This window comes from Sminthopsis crassicaudata, chromosome 6 (assembly GCF_048593235.1).
Source record: "Sminthopsis crassicaudata isolate SCR6 chromosome 6, ASM4859323v1, whole genome shotgun sequence".
Lineage (NCBI taxonomy): Eukaryota > Metazoa > Chordata > Mammalia > Dasyuromorphia > Dasyuridae > Sminthopsis > Sminthopsis crassicaudata.
In genome coordinates this window covers 1,576,488-1,590,555 of record NC_133622.1, presented here as the reverse complement: position 1 = coordinate 1,590,555, position 14,068 = coordinate 1,576,488, and the positions used below count along the sequence as shown (strand labels likewise).

The window sequence follows — 14,068 nt, the reverse complement described above, 5'->3', positions numbered from 1 at the left end:
GCAATGTAATGTATAAAATCTATTGACTAATATAAATCTATACATTATCTAATATGTAAAATATAGAATAGCAAACATCTGCAAAACTATTGAGTCATAAATTGGATTGCTGGTTTACTCAAATGGGGGATTTTACAGAAGACAAAATTTCAAGTTCTCTCCAAACATCTGAAGGACTGTCTTAGGGGAAAAGTCTCATCAGACGTGTTCTTGCTTGGCCTGGGAAGGCAGGATTAGACCAAGGGAAAAAGACACAGAAAGGCAGTTTTGGTCTTACTTTAATCAATCAAGTATTTTTATCAAGTACCTAACTTCCTGCCTCAGTGGAATAGCCTGTCCAGAGAAGCAGCGAGGTAGATCTCTTCTCCAAGCAAAGACCCAAGTATCACTGAGGGATTTGTAAACGGGATTCTGGTTTGCAATGGAATAAATGGTTTCTGATGAGATTCTGTGATAATGGCATGTTAATAAGCTAGATTTTGTGGCTAATTCAGGATTAATAGCGCCTCTGACCCTAACCCTTCTTCAGGAGCTGAGCATCAGTTGACATGCTCAACATCTCAGGGTCATAATGATGAACTGTGAGCAAAAGCCGGATAACTATTTGCCAGGTTGCTCTAGAGGGAATTAAGCTTCAGGCATAAACTAGATTAGATGAGTTTAGAATAACATTCATTTGTGAGAAGGAATCATTTTTTATTGCTCATACTAACAATTTATATTGTTTTTCTATATGGGGGTAGGAAAGGTGAAGGATAGTGAGTTGGATATTGATATTTCAAGTTTTTTTTTCTTTTAGTTAAATCCCTAATGTTTCATTTCCAACCTACTTTTTTGGCTCTAGTTCATAAAATTAATCCTTATGTACTTCACATTTGAGCCAAAAGAGCCTCCTCTCTGCTTCCCAATTATATTTTTGAAAGATTCTTTTTGCTTCGGTTTTTCAGTTTTATTTAACTCTGAACTTAACACTGCATAAATATAGGTTTTCATGTACATGGTAGAATTGAAGTCGGACTACATGAAATGCTGTATCTCCATTACGTACAGTTTGCTTTTCTTTTTAGACATATGATTAAACTTGTTACTTCCAAAGTTTCCCACTTATTTGTGATTGATTCTGACCTTCTTTGTGGTCTTTATATATGCATTTGTTAAAAATTCTTTAATGGCCTTTGTTTCTTCTCTCCATCTCTCTCATTCCTTCTCTGCCTCTCTCCATCTTTCTGTCTCTGTCATTCTCACACTCTGGCTTTCTCCCTGTCTCTCTCACTCTCTGCACTTTAAAGCCTAATCCTCTTGTCCTTCCCATTTCTTCCTCAAGGGGAAGAATCCCTTGAAAGAAATATGCTGTGATAATTGTGAAAATATGTATAGAAGAAAGGCAAATATTTAACATAGATTAGATTACTTGCTGTCTCTAGGGGAGGGAGAAAAATTTGGAGCACAGGACTGAATGCTGAAAATTAGCTATGCATATGTTTTGAAAGCAAAAAGCTAAAAAAAAGCAATATGCTGAATTCCAATAGATTTGGGACAGAAAAAATTCCTTTATATCCACAAGGAAGATCATGGAGACTGAATGTAGATCAAAGAATAGGATTTTATCCTTTTTGTTTGTTTTTTGCTTTTGGTTTGATTTTTTTCTTGCACAGCTGTTTAGTGACCATCAACCTCTCCCAACCTTAATTTTTTTTTTTTTATCTCTATAGTGAATAGCAATCATTTCACCAGGTATTGTGAAGATCAAATAAGATAAGATAGGTAAAATGCTTGGCAAAATTTTGCAGAACCATATAAATGTCATAATTTTTGAGTACAAAAGACAATGGATTTAGAATCTTTGGGCCCGAATATGAATCTTGACTCTGAGTTAAATCAGTTGTATGATCTTATCATTTCAGGGCTTTTATTTTCTTTTCTGTAAAATGAAATTGCTTCTAAATTCTATAAAGAAGCCTTTTTTCTCTTAAGTAAAAGAAAAGAAATATGCCAAAGAAAACAAAACAAGTTCCTAAGATGGCATGCCTAATTTTAGACCTGCTTTTGTGGCAGGAGGTGCGGCAGGCTGAACTTGAGGCTTTGGGACTCACGTTTGGTTACCATATGGGTCCGAGTTCTTAGTCCTCCACATCTCTTAGCTGCATCTTGGGCTTCCCTGCCTTGCACCACGCTTTTACCCCCATTGCTGCTGTGTCTAAAATGACCTTCCTCCCAAGTTTTTGCTCATTTATATCTGCATATACAACTGGTAAGAGCTTCTCTGGAAATGACAGCTCATACATAAAGCACACAGGATGATTCAGCCTAGGAGGAAGCTCTCCACTGGGTGATTCCCACCAGACTTTCTTTTTATTTTAGCTACTTCTGTCACTACTTCACTTACGATGAATGTGTCTTACCTCCTCTATCAGACTGAAAGTTTCTTCCCAGCACCTAGTAACCATCTATAATCCCTGTGAGATCAACCTCTCAGTGCCCTGGCTAGATTTGAACTTGGGAAGATGAGTTCAAATCTAGCCTCAGATCCTTATTATCTGTGTGATCCTGCGAAAGTCACTTAGCCTGGATTGCCTCCATTTCGTCAGCTGTAAAATAATCTACTACAGAAGGAAATGGTAACCCACTCTCATATCTTTGCCAGGAAAACCTCAAATGGCTCCTGAAGAGTCAGACGTGATTGAACAAACTCAAGAACAAACTCAAGAGTAACAATAAATACATATATGTGCGCATATCTGTGCGGGTATCTGTATGTAGACAGATATACCAATAGGGCACTGAGAGACTAAGTCACTTACCTTTGGTCACACAGCCAACATGAGCTGCAGACAGGGCTTGAACTCAGTTGTATCTCACTCCAAAACTAGCTCTCTGTATTGCATATCAACATTATTATTATAAAGCCACAGCCAAATGAGTAGGGTATGTGCATATGTGCATGTATATACTATATGTGTGTTTGTAGTATATATAATATATATGTAATAGTATATATATTCTATATGCTATTATATATATATACTAATTTCTTTTCCCTTTCTTATACACATTTAAGGGGGGACACAGTGTACTACATAGGATCATACATTGTGGAATCAGAAATATAAAGCTAGAAAGGACTTCTGAGACCCAACTCTCTAGCCAAAAAAAAAAAAAAAAAAAAAAAAAAGGAAGCCCTAGAAATAAATGAGTTACTGAAGTCATACTGAGCGTAAGCATTCAGGAGCTCTAACTCTAGAGCCTGGAAGCACCTTTTTCTTCTTTACCACGCCATCTTCCTTCATAATAAATGGAGTCTAATCTAACGGGGTTTTATTATATTATTATTATTATTAATTATATTAAGCACAGGCCAGAGTTACCTTGGAGAAACTTCTTTCTGAACACCTGAAGCCCCTCTGAAGTCTTATTTCCAGAAGAGTCCAGCACAATGAGCCCCGTAATGTTGTCCAGCAAGACAAGGTCCGAGAGGTTGGCTGCAGAGGGAGTCCTGGAGTTGTTGATGAGCAGCCTCACGAAGGCCGTCTCGGGCTCACTCTGCCCGGACACCTAAAGCAAAGCAGAGGAGAAATCGGTGGGGCGCTCCTCCCCACAGGGGCACACTGGTCAAATGGGCCAGAGATATGGGAGCTCTGGCAAGGGGGCTGCTTGGTGCTTTGCACCATGCTAATGATCTGTCAGGCCATTCCATCTCAGTCTCCCAGGGAGGTGGCAATTCATACATGACGAGCTGTTGCCTGGAGACCCCGTGATGGAAAACCTCCCATTTTAAGATAGAGCACAGCAGCTTTTGCAGAGAAATGTTAGCTGTGGGTGCAATTAGGAAATCAGGAACCCGTGCCCTGGCCCGGTGGGAAAGGCACAAAATGTAATGTCAAAATCAGAGCTTGGCAGACGCCCTATCACTTAGCACAGGGAGCACATCATTAAGGTGAGAATTTTTCAGGAATTATAAGTGAAGTCAGGCTATGTTGCTTTTTTTTTTTTTTTTTTTGAGACCCATAAGGACACATTTCATGGCCTAATCTCTCCATTATATTTAAATGGGAGGAATGGCATAGTGGAAAGAGCCCTGGACATACACAAGTTCTTCAATTGTTTCTGGCTCTGACCTCCTTGGGGGTTTTCTTGGTAGAGAGACTAGAGTGGATTGTAATTTGCTTCTCTAGCTCATCTTCTAGAGAAGGAAACTGAGGACAACTGGGTGAAATGACTGGCCTAGAGCAGGAAGTGTCTGAAGACGGAATGGAACTCGTAGAGTCTCGCTGCCTTTAGGTCCAGTACTCTACCCAAGAGAAACAAGATCTGTGTTCAAGTCCTGGTTCCCATCAGGGTTCTTGTGAACAAACTACCATGTTTGTGAGACTTGGTTTCTACATCTGGGGTACAGGGGTGATACTCAAAGGCCTTTTTAGCACGGTGGGCCATGCTACAACATTAACAGAAAAGGCTCAGATATTCTGATCAAATAGTGACATTTTACATTCGCTATTTAGTAAAGCTTAACACATGGATGTAATTGTGATGATTAGGATGGCGTGGCAAGGAATCAAGATATACTAAAATTAGCTTTATGAGGGATGATTGCAGGTGGTTAGACTCCTTGACCTCCAAGTACCGTTCCAGCTAAAACTTTGGTTCTGATCATTGGATATGGTGATTGGAAAATAAACTCAAGTTTCAAACAGTAAGGACAAGCCATAGTGGGAAAGAGCTTTGAAGAAAATCCTAATATTGATATATTTTCATGATCTCAATCTTCTAGCTGTGGTGAAGTACTAGGTCTAGAATAACAGTGTTTAAGAAAAGGTGGGAAAGAATTGATTAGGTGCCAAGAGAGTCCCATGCGATTGGGCTGGGGAGGTAGCTTTTTGTTGTCTTTTAGCAGGCGTCCCTTCTCAGTCCAAGACTGACCTGGTGCTAATGGAGAGGAGCCTAAATCACCCCTTCTGACCTTCAAACTGACACTGACTTAAGTAAAATGTCTGCCTCTAACCTTCAAGAGAATCAGCAAACCAAACTACAGGAGTTCTAAGAAAAAAAGGGTAGACAACATCTACCCTTACTAGACCAAAAGGCTCAATTGGCCACTTGATAGTGACTTATGACAGTGGGAAGAGAGAAATCCAATGAGCCACAAATCACTTCCAAGAGAAAACATCATTAACAGAACTTTGCAAATACCTTTTAAAAAAAGACATTTGGGGAATAGTAACGATGATTCCTTCAACTGTTTAGAAATCAATAAAATAAATGTTTTCCAGGAAGATGACTGATTAAAAACTTTAAGGTTTTCTTCCAGCCAAATGACAAAGAAATATCCAGATGGCTAACTTGACTGCTGCTCACAAAACATCTGTTCAGCTATATTTAAAATATTTTTTAAAACAGGCAAGATAAAACATAAGATATTAGTTAGATTTCAAAATGGAAGCTATCTTTCCTATAAAGTACTTAAGTGAAACTAATTTACACTTATTATTGTTCTCGGATTCTGGGCTAGTAATTTGGGTATTTTGAGGGAATTTTTAATTTGACCTAAAACAAAAGGATGTCTTAACAATCTCACTTAAAAAGCATGATGGAAAACATCTGAGTGAACATTAAGAGAAGGAGAAAAAAGAGCAGCCTTATGATGGAAATATATTACGGACTGCCTGCCTCAGTGGAAGATCAAGATAAGGTCTTAAATATAGCTGCTTTTTTGTTTTCTCTTATCTTTAAGAGCTTATTGCAATGAAAAGATGGCGAGTACTACATAGGAAATGAAGCTCTTTTCCTTCAACTTTGTACCTTGTCTTCCATTATTAGAATATAATTTCCTGAGGGGCAGAGACTGTTGCTTGTATTTGCATCCTGATATGTTGTAAAGGTTTTTCTTGTTATGTTATTCATTATTTCCCCTATGTGACTCATGATCCTTTGGTCATGTTTTAGATATATTTCATCATAATATTTCATAGAGTTTTAGATTTGAAAAGTACCTTGGAGATCATTATATTTGACGTCTGAACCAATTCGAGTCCCTTCTGTAATAAATGACAGATGTTCATTCTATCGCTGCTGAAACATCTGAATGCTGTTCCTATAATTAAGAATCAGTGGAATATGAGTTTTGACTGGAATATGGCAATATAATGGAATAATTTATTCAAAAGAAATATTTGGTGGAAGATGACAGAAGGGAGAAACTAAGCAATACAGTCTTAGATGTATAGTACAGACTACTGAGGTAGAAAAGGAAACAGACAATTTAGGAAATATAAAAAATAGATTACACCAATGGAGCATGACACAGTAATGAAGGGAAGCCTCAGTCATCTGCTAGGCTTCTTTCATTTCCACAGACATGATGAAATTCATGACTTGTCTGTATGGTGATTTCATTCTCTGATAGGGAAAAGAAGAATGGCAGGATTCTATGATTTTAGTTGGGATTCGTCGGCCAACCAGAAAAGATGCTGAGACCATGGAAATGAAGGCTGCCTCCGGAAGGGTGATGTGGTCCTTTACAAAGGGCTGGGAACCTAGATGATCGGAACGAACCAAGTCCAGGGATGCCAGATGAGCACAAAGCCTTCATCTGCTACACTGGAGGGATGGGTCCAAGTAGTGAGAGCACACTTTTCATGGAAGGTGGGATGAGAACAGATGAGAAAAGAAAGGAACCAGCTGTCATTTTGTTCATGAATTTGCCACTAACAAGGAAAAAGAAATTACATGTAATTGCTACAAAGTGAAACTCGAGACTAATGAGAAGATAGTGAGAGTCCATTGCTACCATCAGTAAATACAAGTCACTAGGCTGAGATAACTACATGGTAAAAGCACTGCGAATAACCATTTCATAGAGAGAAGAAATGCCATGGGAATGGAGAAAATGATATTTCTTTATTTTTAAGAAGGATAAAGGATATTTTCCAAACCATGATATGATTGGTTTCGCTCTGATTTCTGAGGAAATTTTGGAATAAATAATTAAAGGGATAAAGTATGCTAAAGAAACTATCAATCATTTTTAAGAGTCAGAAAAAACTTCTTCAAGAAGAAATTATGCCCAATGAGACTCATTTTCTTTTGGTTTTTAGTTGAATTACAAGACTGGTAGAGACCATGGGGGGAAAGCATATCCACATTTGAGCAAAGAATTTGACAAAAGTCTTTTAAAATATCCCTCGTACATAAGCAAACCATGGGCCGGATGATAGGCTAGTATACAGAGCATCACCAAAACTTTGTTCTTCCCTGACCATGAGTCCAGAGAGCTTTCTGATCTACCGCACTGTCTCCTCTACCAAATTGACAGGGCTTGGTACCATTCTTTGAAGCTCAGGAAGGCAATGGTCTGAACCACAGCCACCAAAGGACATCATTTTCTGGCTACTGAAAGTCATGGATGTTGTCTCCAGAGTCAGAAAGAAGCTAAAGTTCTCAATTGTGGAAGAAATGTCTCCATAATAAAATGGTGAGTGTTTCAAATATCAACTCTAAAAGAATATTAAATCATTCAAGATTCCTATGTTTTACTATATGTATGGAACTAGGATGATTCATCTTTAATGCACAAAATTACTATCATTTATTGAAACGAAATGCATTTTTCTCCTCAAATGCAACCTACACGTGAAAACTTACTGTTGCACATTTTTGGAAAATTATCCCATGTTCGGAAGACACAGAAATTCTGGAAGCATCTTCATGCTGGAAAAAAAAAAAGACAGAGAAATTAATTCCAAGTCATGTGCTCTTTGTAGAACAGGCTACAGAACACTTAGATGATGAAAAGCGGCGACAATGAAGGCCAATGACCACAAGCAGAATGTCTACTTCTGTCCAACGGCTTTGCCACTTTGTCTGGTGGATTCCAGAATGAGCTACTGAATTTAGACCAGGAAAGGGCCTCAGAGATCAACTTACCCAGTGATTTAATTTTATGAACGAGGAAACTGAGGCTCAGAGAGATGAAATATTATGATCTTTGCCATTCACAAAATACACAGCAAAGTCCTGATTTGAATCTAAGTACCCTGAGAATGTTGTATACTAGAAAGTGAGTGAGCTTCAAAGTCAAGAAGACTTGAATTCAAGTCTTACCACTAACACAAGAAGCTTGTGACTTTGGGCAAGTTATTTAAAGTGCTCTAGATATCTCTGTAAAACTCAAAATGACAGACAACTGCCAACATGCATTGGTAGAAGGTGTTTCTTTACCAAGGACTTTCATTGCCCATGTTTCACAGTTCCAAACTTCTCTATATTCTGACTCCAAAGTCAACGTTTCCTCCTCTATACCAGACACTTAATATTTCCCCTGAATTTTAGATACCTAAAAAATGTGGATATATAATACCAAATCTCTCCAAGTCACATCACTGTTTTGCTGATAGAATTGGACAAGGTCTATGCACTTTGTAAATTCCAAAATACTTATGTAATGAGAATGTAAAATTAAAGACAGAGAATCTTCTTTATTTCTTTTTTATTTCAAAATTCAATATGAAATAAAATTCAAAATGAAATAATGAAAACTTTTGGAAAGCATTTTGTCCATCTTAAAACTAAATGGGAAATATCATTATCTTCATAACTCCATCAGAAATATATTTGCTTAGTTATGAGGCATATATAATTTGTAAAACTTGAAAAAAATAACCTGTAAGAAATTGCTCAATTGTTCTTTGCTTTTGTGTGAGAACAGAAACGGACTGCGGGTGTGTGGGAGATCAATAATATGGAGGAAAAGACACAGCTGGCTATTTTAGACTTTGCACATATATTATCATTGACGATTCGCTTCCACCCTATAAGAATCAATTTGCCCACTTTTAAAATGAGGCTCCTAATATGTTCTACTCTCAGCCTCTCAGGACTGTACCCAAAGGTCCATTGCAGCTTTAACTGGGGGACATTGAGCTTTGTGACATCAAAGACAACAGCTTCTCAGATCCTGACTCCAAAATTCAACACGTAAGGCAATGTTCCTTGCCTGGCTGTCCTTTCCTATAGCAGGCCATCATTTTAATCAAAAGCTTCTCAGTGTTAAGGGAAGATTCCCATTGGCTGCTACTGAGCCTCCCAGATTTTTAGACCTACATACAGCCTTAACTGGCAGAGATCTTAGAAGTCAACAGGTTTACCACCTGGCTTTTGGTGTTGTTGATTGGTTACTTGTTTTTAGTCATGTGTCACTCTGGGACTGTTTGGGGATTTTCTTGGCAAAGATCTTAGATCAGTGTGCCATTTTCTTCTCCAGCTCATTTAAATATTAAGACACTGAGGCAAAGAGGGTTAAGTGACTTGCCATGGTCACACAGGATCTGCTAGATTTCAACTTGGGTCTTCTCAATTCAGGTCCAATTCTCTACCCACAATGGTGCCCTCATTTCACAGAAGACTATCTGGAGATCTGCTACACTCAACTCTCTCCTCTCCCCCAGATCCCCAGGAATCCATGAGGCACGCCGTCCTAGGGTCCGTGGGCTCTAATCTTTAATAGTGTTTTCCCTCATTGAGCTGGCTCATTATGAATGTTCTGAGGAGTAAATGGGCATTAAGCATCACTAAAGATGTGCCGTAGATTGATTCTTTGGGGTACATTTTTGTATTCTATAAAAAAAACCAATGAAGCAATAATGTCAATTTTTAATATGTTAAATGGCTTACTGACCAGGTTGTGCATTATAGAAGAATCTCTTTTGAATAAAGTCTTCTTGGTCCATGAGCTTATGAGAGAAAATACTGAATGACTCCAAGGTTCGTTGGAGGCTGCTGAAGTCAGGAGCAGGTCAGAATCCTCAATTCTTCTGTCCTTTCCTGTTCCAAGGGGCCCTTCAGCTAAAATTCAACCACACATGAATCACAGGATGAGTTAAAAGGATACCATGGCAAACTCTGCAGTCAAGCACGGCATTAGCCAGAACTGTGCATAACAGTGATTCATTTTCCTAGAGAGTTCAAGTTTCTTACACGGTGGCTTTCCGCGAAGAACACTTAAGGATAAGGCTACTCCATTTTTCAGAGAATGATGGAGAACTCCGGTGACATGCTCAGCCTTGTGGGCTATAAATGGCTTTACCATTCCAAATTAGCCAATGTAACAACACTTGGTCTTAGATTGGGGCTCAACTGAATGGGTTCCCTTCACTAGGAAAAGCAAAGGAAACTTGCAAAGACTCGATCCAAAGGAAGTTTGCCTGTCCTTATGTCTATCATCATCGGAATATTCATGATGGGAATGATTTACCCAAGTCAGTTCATCCAGTTCCCCTTCTGTGCCTCAGCTATTAATATTTAGGTGACATCCATGATTGGATACTGGCTTCATAAATAAATTGAGCTGGGGCTTTACATGCAGTTTAATTTCCCTCCCAATAACGAAAGTAGGGAACAGGAACAGCAATAAAATACAACATGCATGTCTTTTGTCCTGCTTCTTTAAACTGGTCTGTATGTCAGCTTCCACAGTGGGAAGAAGGTATACCTCATGGGTTTGGTTCAAGTCAACCAGACCAAATTCAAAGTCAACAAGATAGAGACTGAGACATTTACCCAAGTCTTAGCAACTCTCAATCTTCCCAAATCAAAATGATGTGCCTGAGATGAAGCAATGACAACTACCTCTCAGACATCAAGAATCCAAGAGGGCTCCTCGTGAATGCACAGCAGAGAATACCATACTCATTCAGTACTCCCCTTCACTAGTCACAATGTGACTCTTGCACTCTGGGATCCTCCCAATCATCTTCTTCCTGTGATTGCAGGATCTGTCAGCATCCCTGCCCCCAGACCACTTTGTGGCAGAGAAAGTAGACCTCAATTTTGCCTACCCATTTGCAAAGATGGGGGAAGTATAAGAGAGAGGTTCAAACTGTACTTGGAGCTGAAGCATTCAGTATGAGAACTAAAGGAGGAGGGAAGGGTTCATGGGAGATACGAGTTTGATTTTGTGCATGTCTCTAAGGCAGCCAGTTTACAGTATCTAAAATGCCATCAGGGAAGCCAGACAAGTTTGGGGAGACGCCACAGCCAGATGCACAGATTTGTGCCGCATCTACAGAGGGATCAGGGTTAGATCTACGAGAACTGATAAGGCTGCCTGAAGAGTGTGTAGAAAAAAAGAGGAGAGGGATTAGCACAGAATCTCAGGAAGCATCCATCATTAGGGGAGGACATAGACATGAGCCAGAACAGAAGATGGAGAAAGAACAAGAAGATAAAATAAGTCGTGTCATGAAAGCCTGGAGATATGAGGACCTGAGGAGAGAAGGGGCATAGGTAGGAAATGGAGAAGGGAGGCTGGGAAGGATGCTTCTGAGAGAACAAAGATCAGCAGGAACTTCCAGTGGAGGGATGAGGTCAGACTCTGCAATGCACTGAGGAGCAGAAGAGAAGAGATGAAGGATGGACAGCAAGTGTAGGTGGGTTACTTTTAGGCATTTGATAAATTTAGGGAAAATATAGGGCAATTAGAGCTAATAGGGGGCCTAGTGACAGTATTCAATGATGGGAGAGACTTGGACACATGGAGGCAGCAGATATGGAAAGGTTGAATTTTTGAAAGACAAGGGACCTAATTAAAGTAGCAAACATGAGAGCAAGACCATGAAGTAGGGCATAAAAAATCATAATCAAATGCAGAAAGGCAGAAATATTAAGTCATAAGTCATTAAAGACCTTGAATAGGCCATTGAAAACTAAAAAATCACAGAGTGCAACAACAAACCACAGAAAAAAATCAATTTCATCAAAGAGAATAACAATAATGAGACAACACATGAAAATTTATAGGGTACAGCCAAAGCAATTCTTAGAGGAATTTTGTAAAACTTGATATGCTGACATGAATAAAACAGAGAAAGAAGAGATTGGTGAATTAGGCAGGCAACTAAAAAAACTTAAGGAAGAACACATTTTAAAATCCCAATTAGAAATTTTGTAAACCAAAGAAGAGTTTAATAAAACAAAGAAAACTATCAAACCCTAACCCTAATGAAACAAAGAAATGGTTTTATGAAAAAAACTAGTAAAATAAACATTTGATTCTTTTATTTTAAAAGAAAAGAAAGAAGAAAACCCAATTATCAGTATCAATTTTTTAAAAAGTGAAATCACCACAAATGGTGAGAAAAAACAAGCAAAGATTAGGAGAAATTTTGCCCAAATAGATAATAATAAAGTTTACCATTTAAGATAAATGGATGATAATTTACCAAAGTATAAATCACCCAGGTTAATAGAAAAGTAAATAAAATACTTTTTAAAAGAACATATAAGCAGCAAATGGTTCTGGTAAGGACTAATGCTACCATATTGTCAGATACTGGCAGAGGCAATAGTGGAGGCGGGGGGGGGGGGGGAGTAGGCTGAATGTAACATTAAGGGACTTGGAAATGAAGAGAATTGGAGAAGTTTATGTGGAATGGCTTCAACCTTCTAAGTAAGGAAAAAAGGGGAGATCTTCAACTAAGAGAAAGAGGAAAGGAGGAAGTGAGAGAGCTCAGAGAGGAAGAGAAAATTTAGAATAGTAGTAGATGGAGTGAAAAGAATGGCCCTGGAATCAGATGCCTTGGGCCCAAATTCTGGTACCAACACTTAGCAGCAGCATGAACTTGAGAATGTTACTTTGAACCAAGGATTTAAATGAACCTTCTTTTCATCACCCAGGGCATAGCATAATAATTATTGACATGGGATTGGGACAATGAGCTATTCTAGATATACAATTATAAGTATTAAACATTTACAATAAATAAGTGGTACACATTATTTGATGGTGAACTCTATTCTTTTAGAGAAATGTAATATCATAAACCTAATGAAAATTAAAACATGAAATAAATATCTTATATAAATACATAATATTATAAATAAAGTTACAAAGCAATAAAGCAACTTGATTTTAAGATCTTCCACGAGAGATTATATGTAGCTGGACATTTACTGAGCCCCAAGAGACAAGGATGAGAGAAGATCTGAAACTGCTTGTTGGCGATACTAAATCATCAGAGCTGAAATAGGGCACAGCATTATGACCTAAGCCTTAAGGGGTATAGAAGATGATAAGAATACCTGGACAAGTCAATCCATGTTCCTGGGGCTGTACATCTATATAGCAGGATATTAGAGCTAACAATAGCACACTTCTGCCTTCCAGAATTGTTGTAAAATAAGCCACCATTAATCTTCTTGCATGATAGTGTGACAAATGCCACTCTCAAAAGATCTGGGCGGCAGACAGTACAGAGATTTATAACATATAGAGATACAAGGTCTTCGTTTCAAAGAACCAGTGAAGAAACAAATATTTCTCTATTGATTAGAGAGTGGGGGGTGATGGAATGAAATTCTACCAGAAGCAAGCATTTAATCACTTTGGTTAAGTGTTTGCACAAAGTTTCATTGGGGTGCATTCAAGAAATGGCACTGATATACAGCACTAAACATACAAAACCAATAATAAACATATTAGCTAAGTCATAGAGCAAATATGGCAGAAAGACGACAAATTTTGATTTATGAACTGGATCCAACGTGCTATAAATAAACAGGAAGCCAAAATTCAGTGAGACAAACTCATGGTTCAATTGTTTGGACAAAATGGGGGCATTTCAGAATAATTTTTGAGCTTGAGGAGAACCATATTGTTATCATGTTCAGCAAGGAATCCAAAATGGGCCAGAAATGCTAACATTGAGTGGAAGGGCATGGAGGAGATAGAGAGCTGAATTGTTTCAAATGATGTATGGTCTTCAACATTTATCACTTTTAATGAAAATACTGGCACTATTAAAATATACTGCTGTCTGGGGCCCTTCAGCAGAGGAGCCTTCCATTCGGATCATAGCTAATAGCATAAATAAATGAGAAGGGAAAATTGCTGTGCAGTTAAGAAAAAATAAATGAGGAAACTCCCAGTCATAGGTCAGAGTAAGAGCGAGCTAGTACGACCAATGTCTGTTCTAAATTTCTTTCTGCCTCTCTTTGTTGTCTCTTGAGTTTTTTTTATGTCTACTTGGCTCTAGCCAGAATGACCCCCGTCCTCTTTATCTCAGGGAATTCCTCCTAC

General features: G+C 38.4%; 1 protein-coding gene across 4 annotated transcripts in view; it reads right to left on the bottom strand.

Annotated features, from left to right (window-relative positions):
* EVC2 (EvC ciliary complex subunit 2) overlaps positions 1-14,068 on the bottom strand; it is a 172,260-nt gene that overhangs the window by 130,216 nt on the left and 27,976 nt on the right. For all 4 annotated transcript variants that reach the window (XM_074274140.1, XM_074274139.1, XM_074274141.1 and 1 more), the window contains 3 exons: positions 9,671-9,837; positions 7,639-7,704; positions 3,366-3,552 (listed from right to left, as the gene is read on the bottom strand). In XM_074274140.1, the coding sequence (XP_074130241.1) occupies positions 3,366-3,552; positions 7,639-7,704; positions 9,671-9,682 (265 nt within the window). In that variant the 5' untranslated portion in view covers positions 9,683-9,837. The remainder of the gene's footprint in view (positions 1-3,365; positions 3,553-7,638; positions 7,705-9,670; positions 9,838-14,068) is intronic.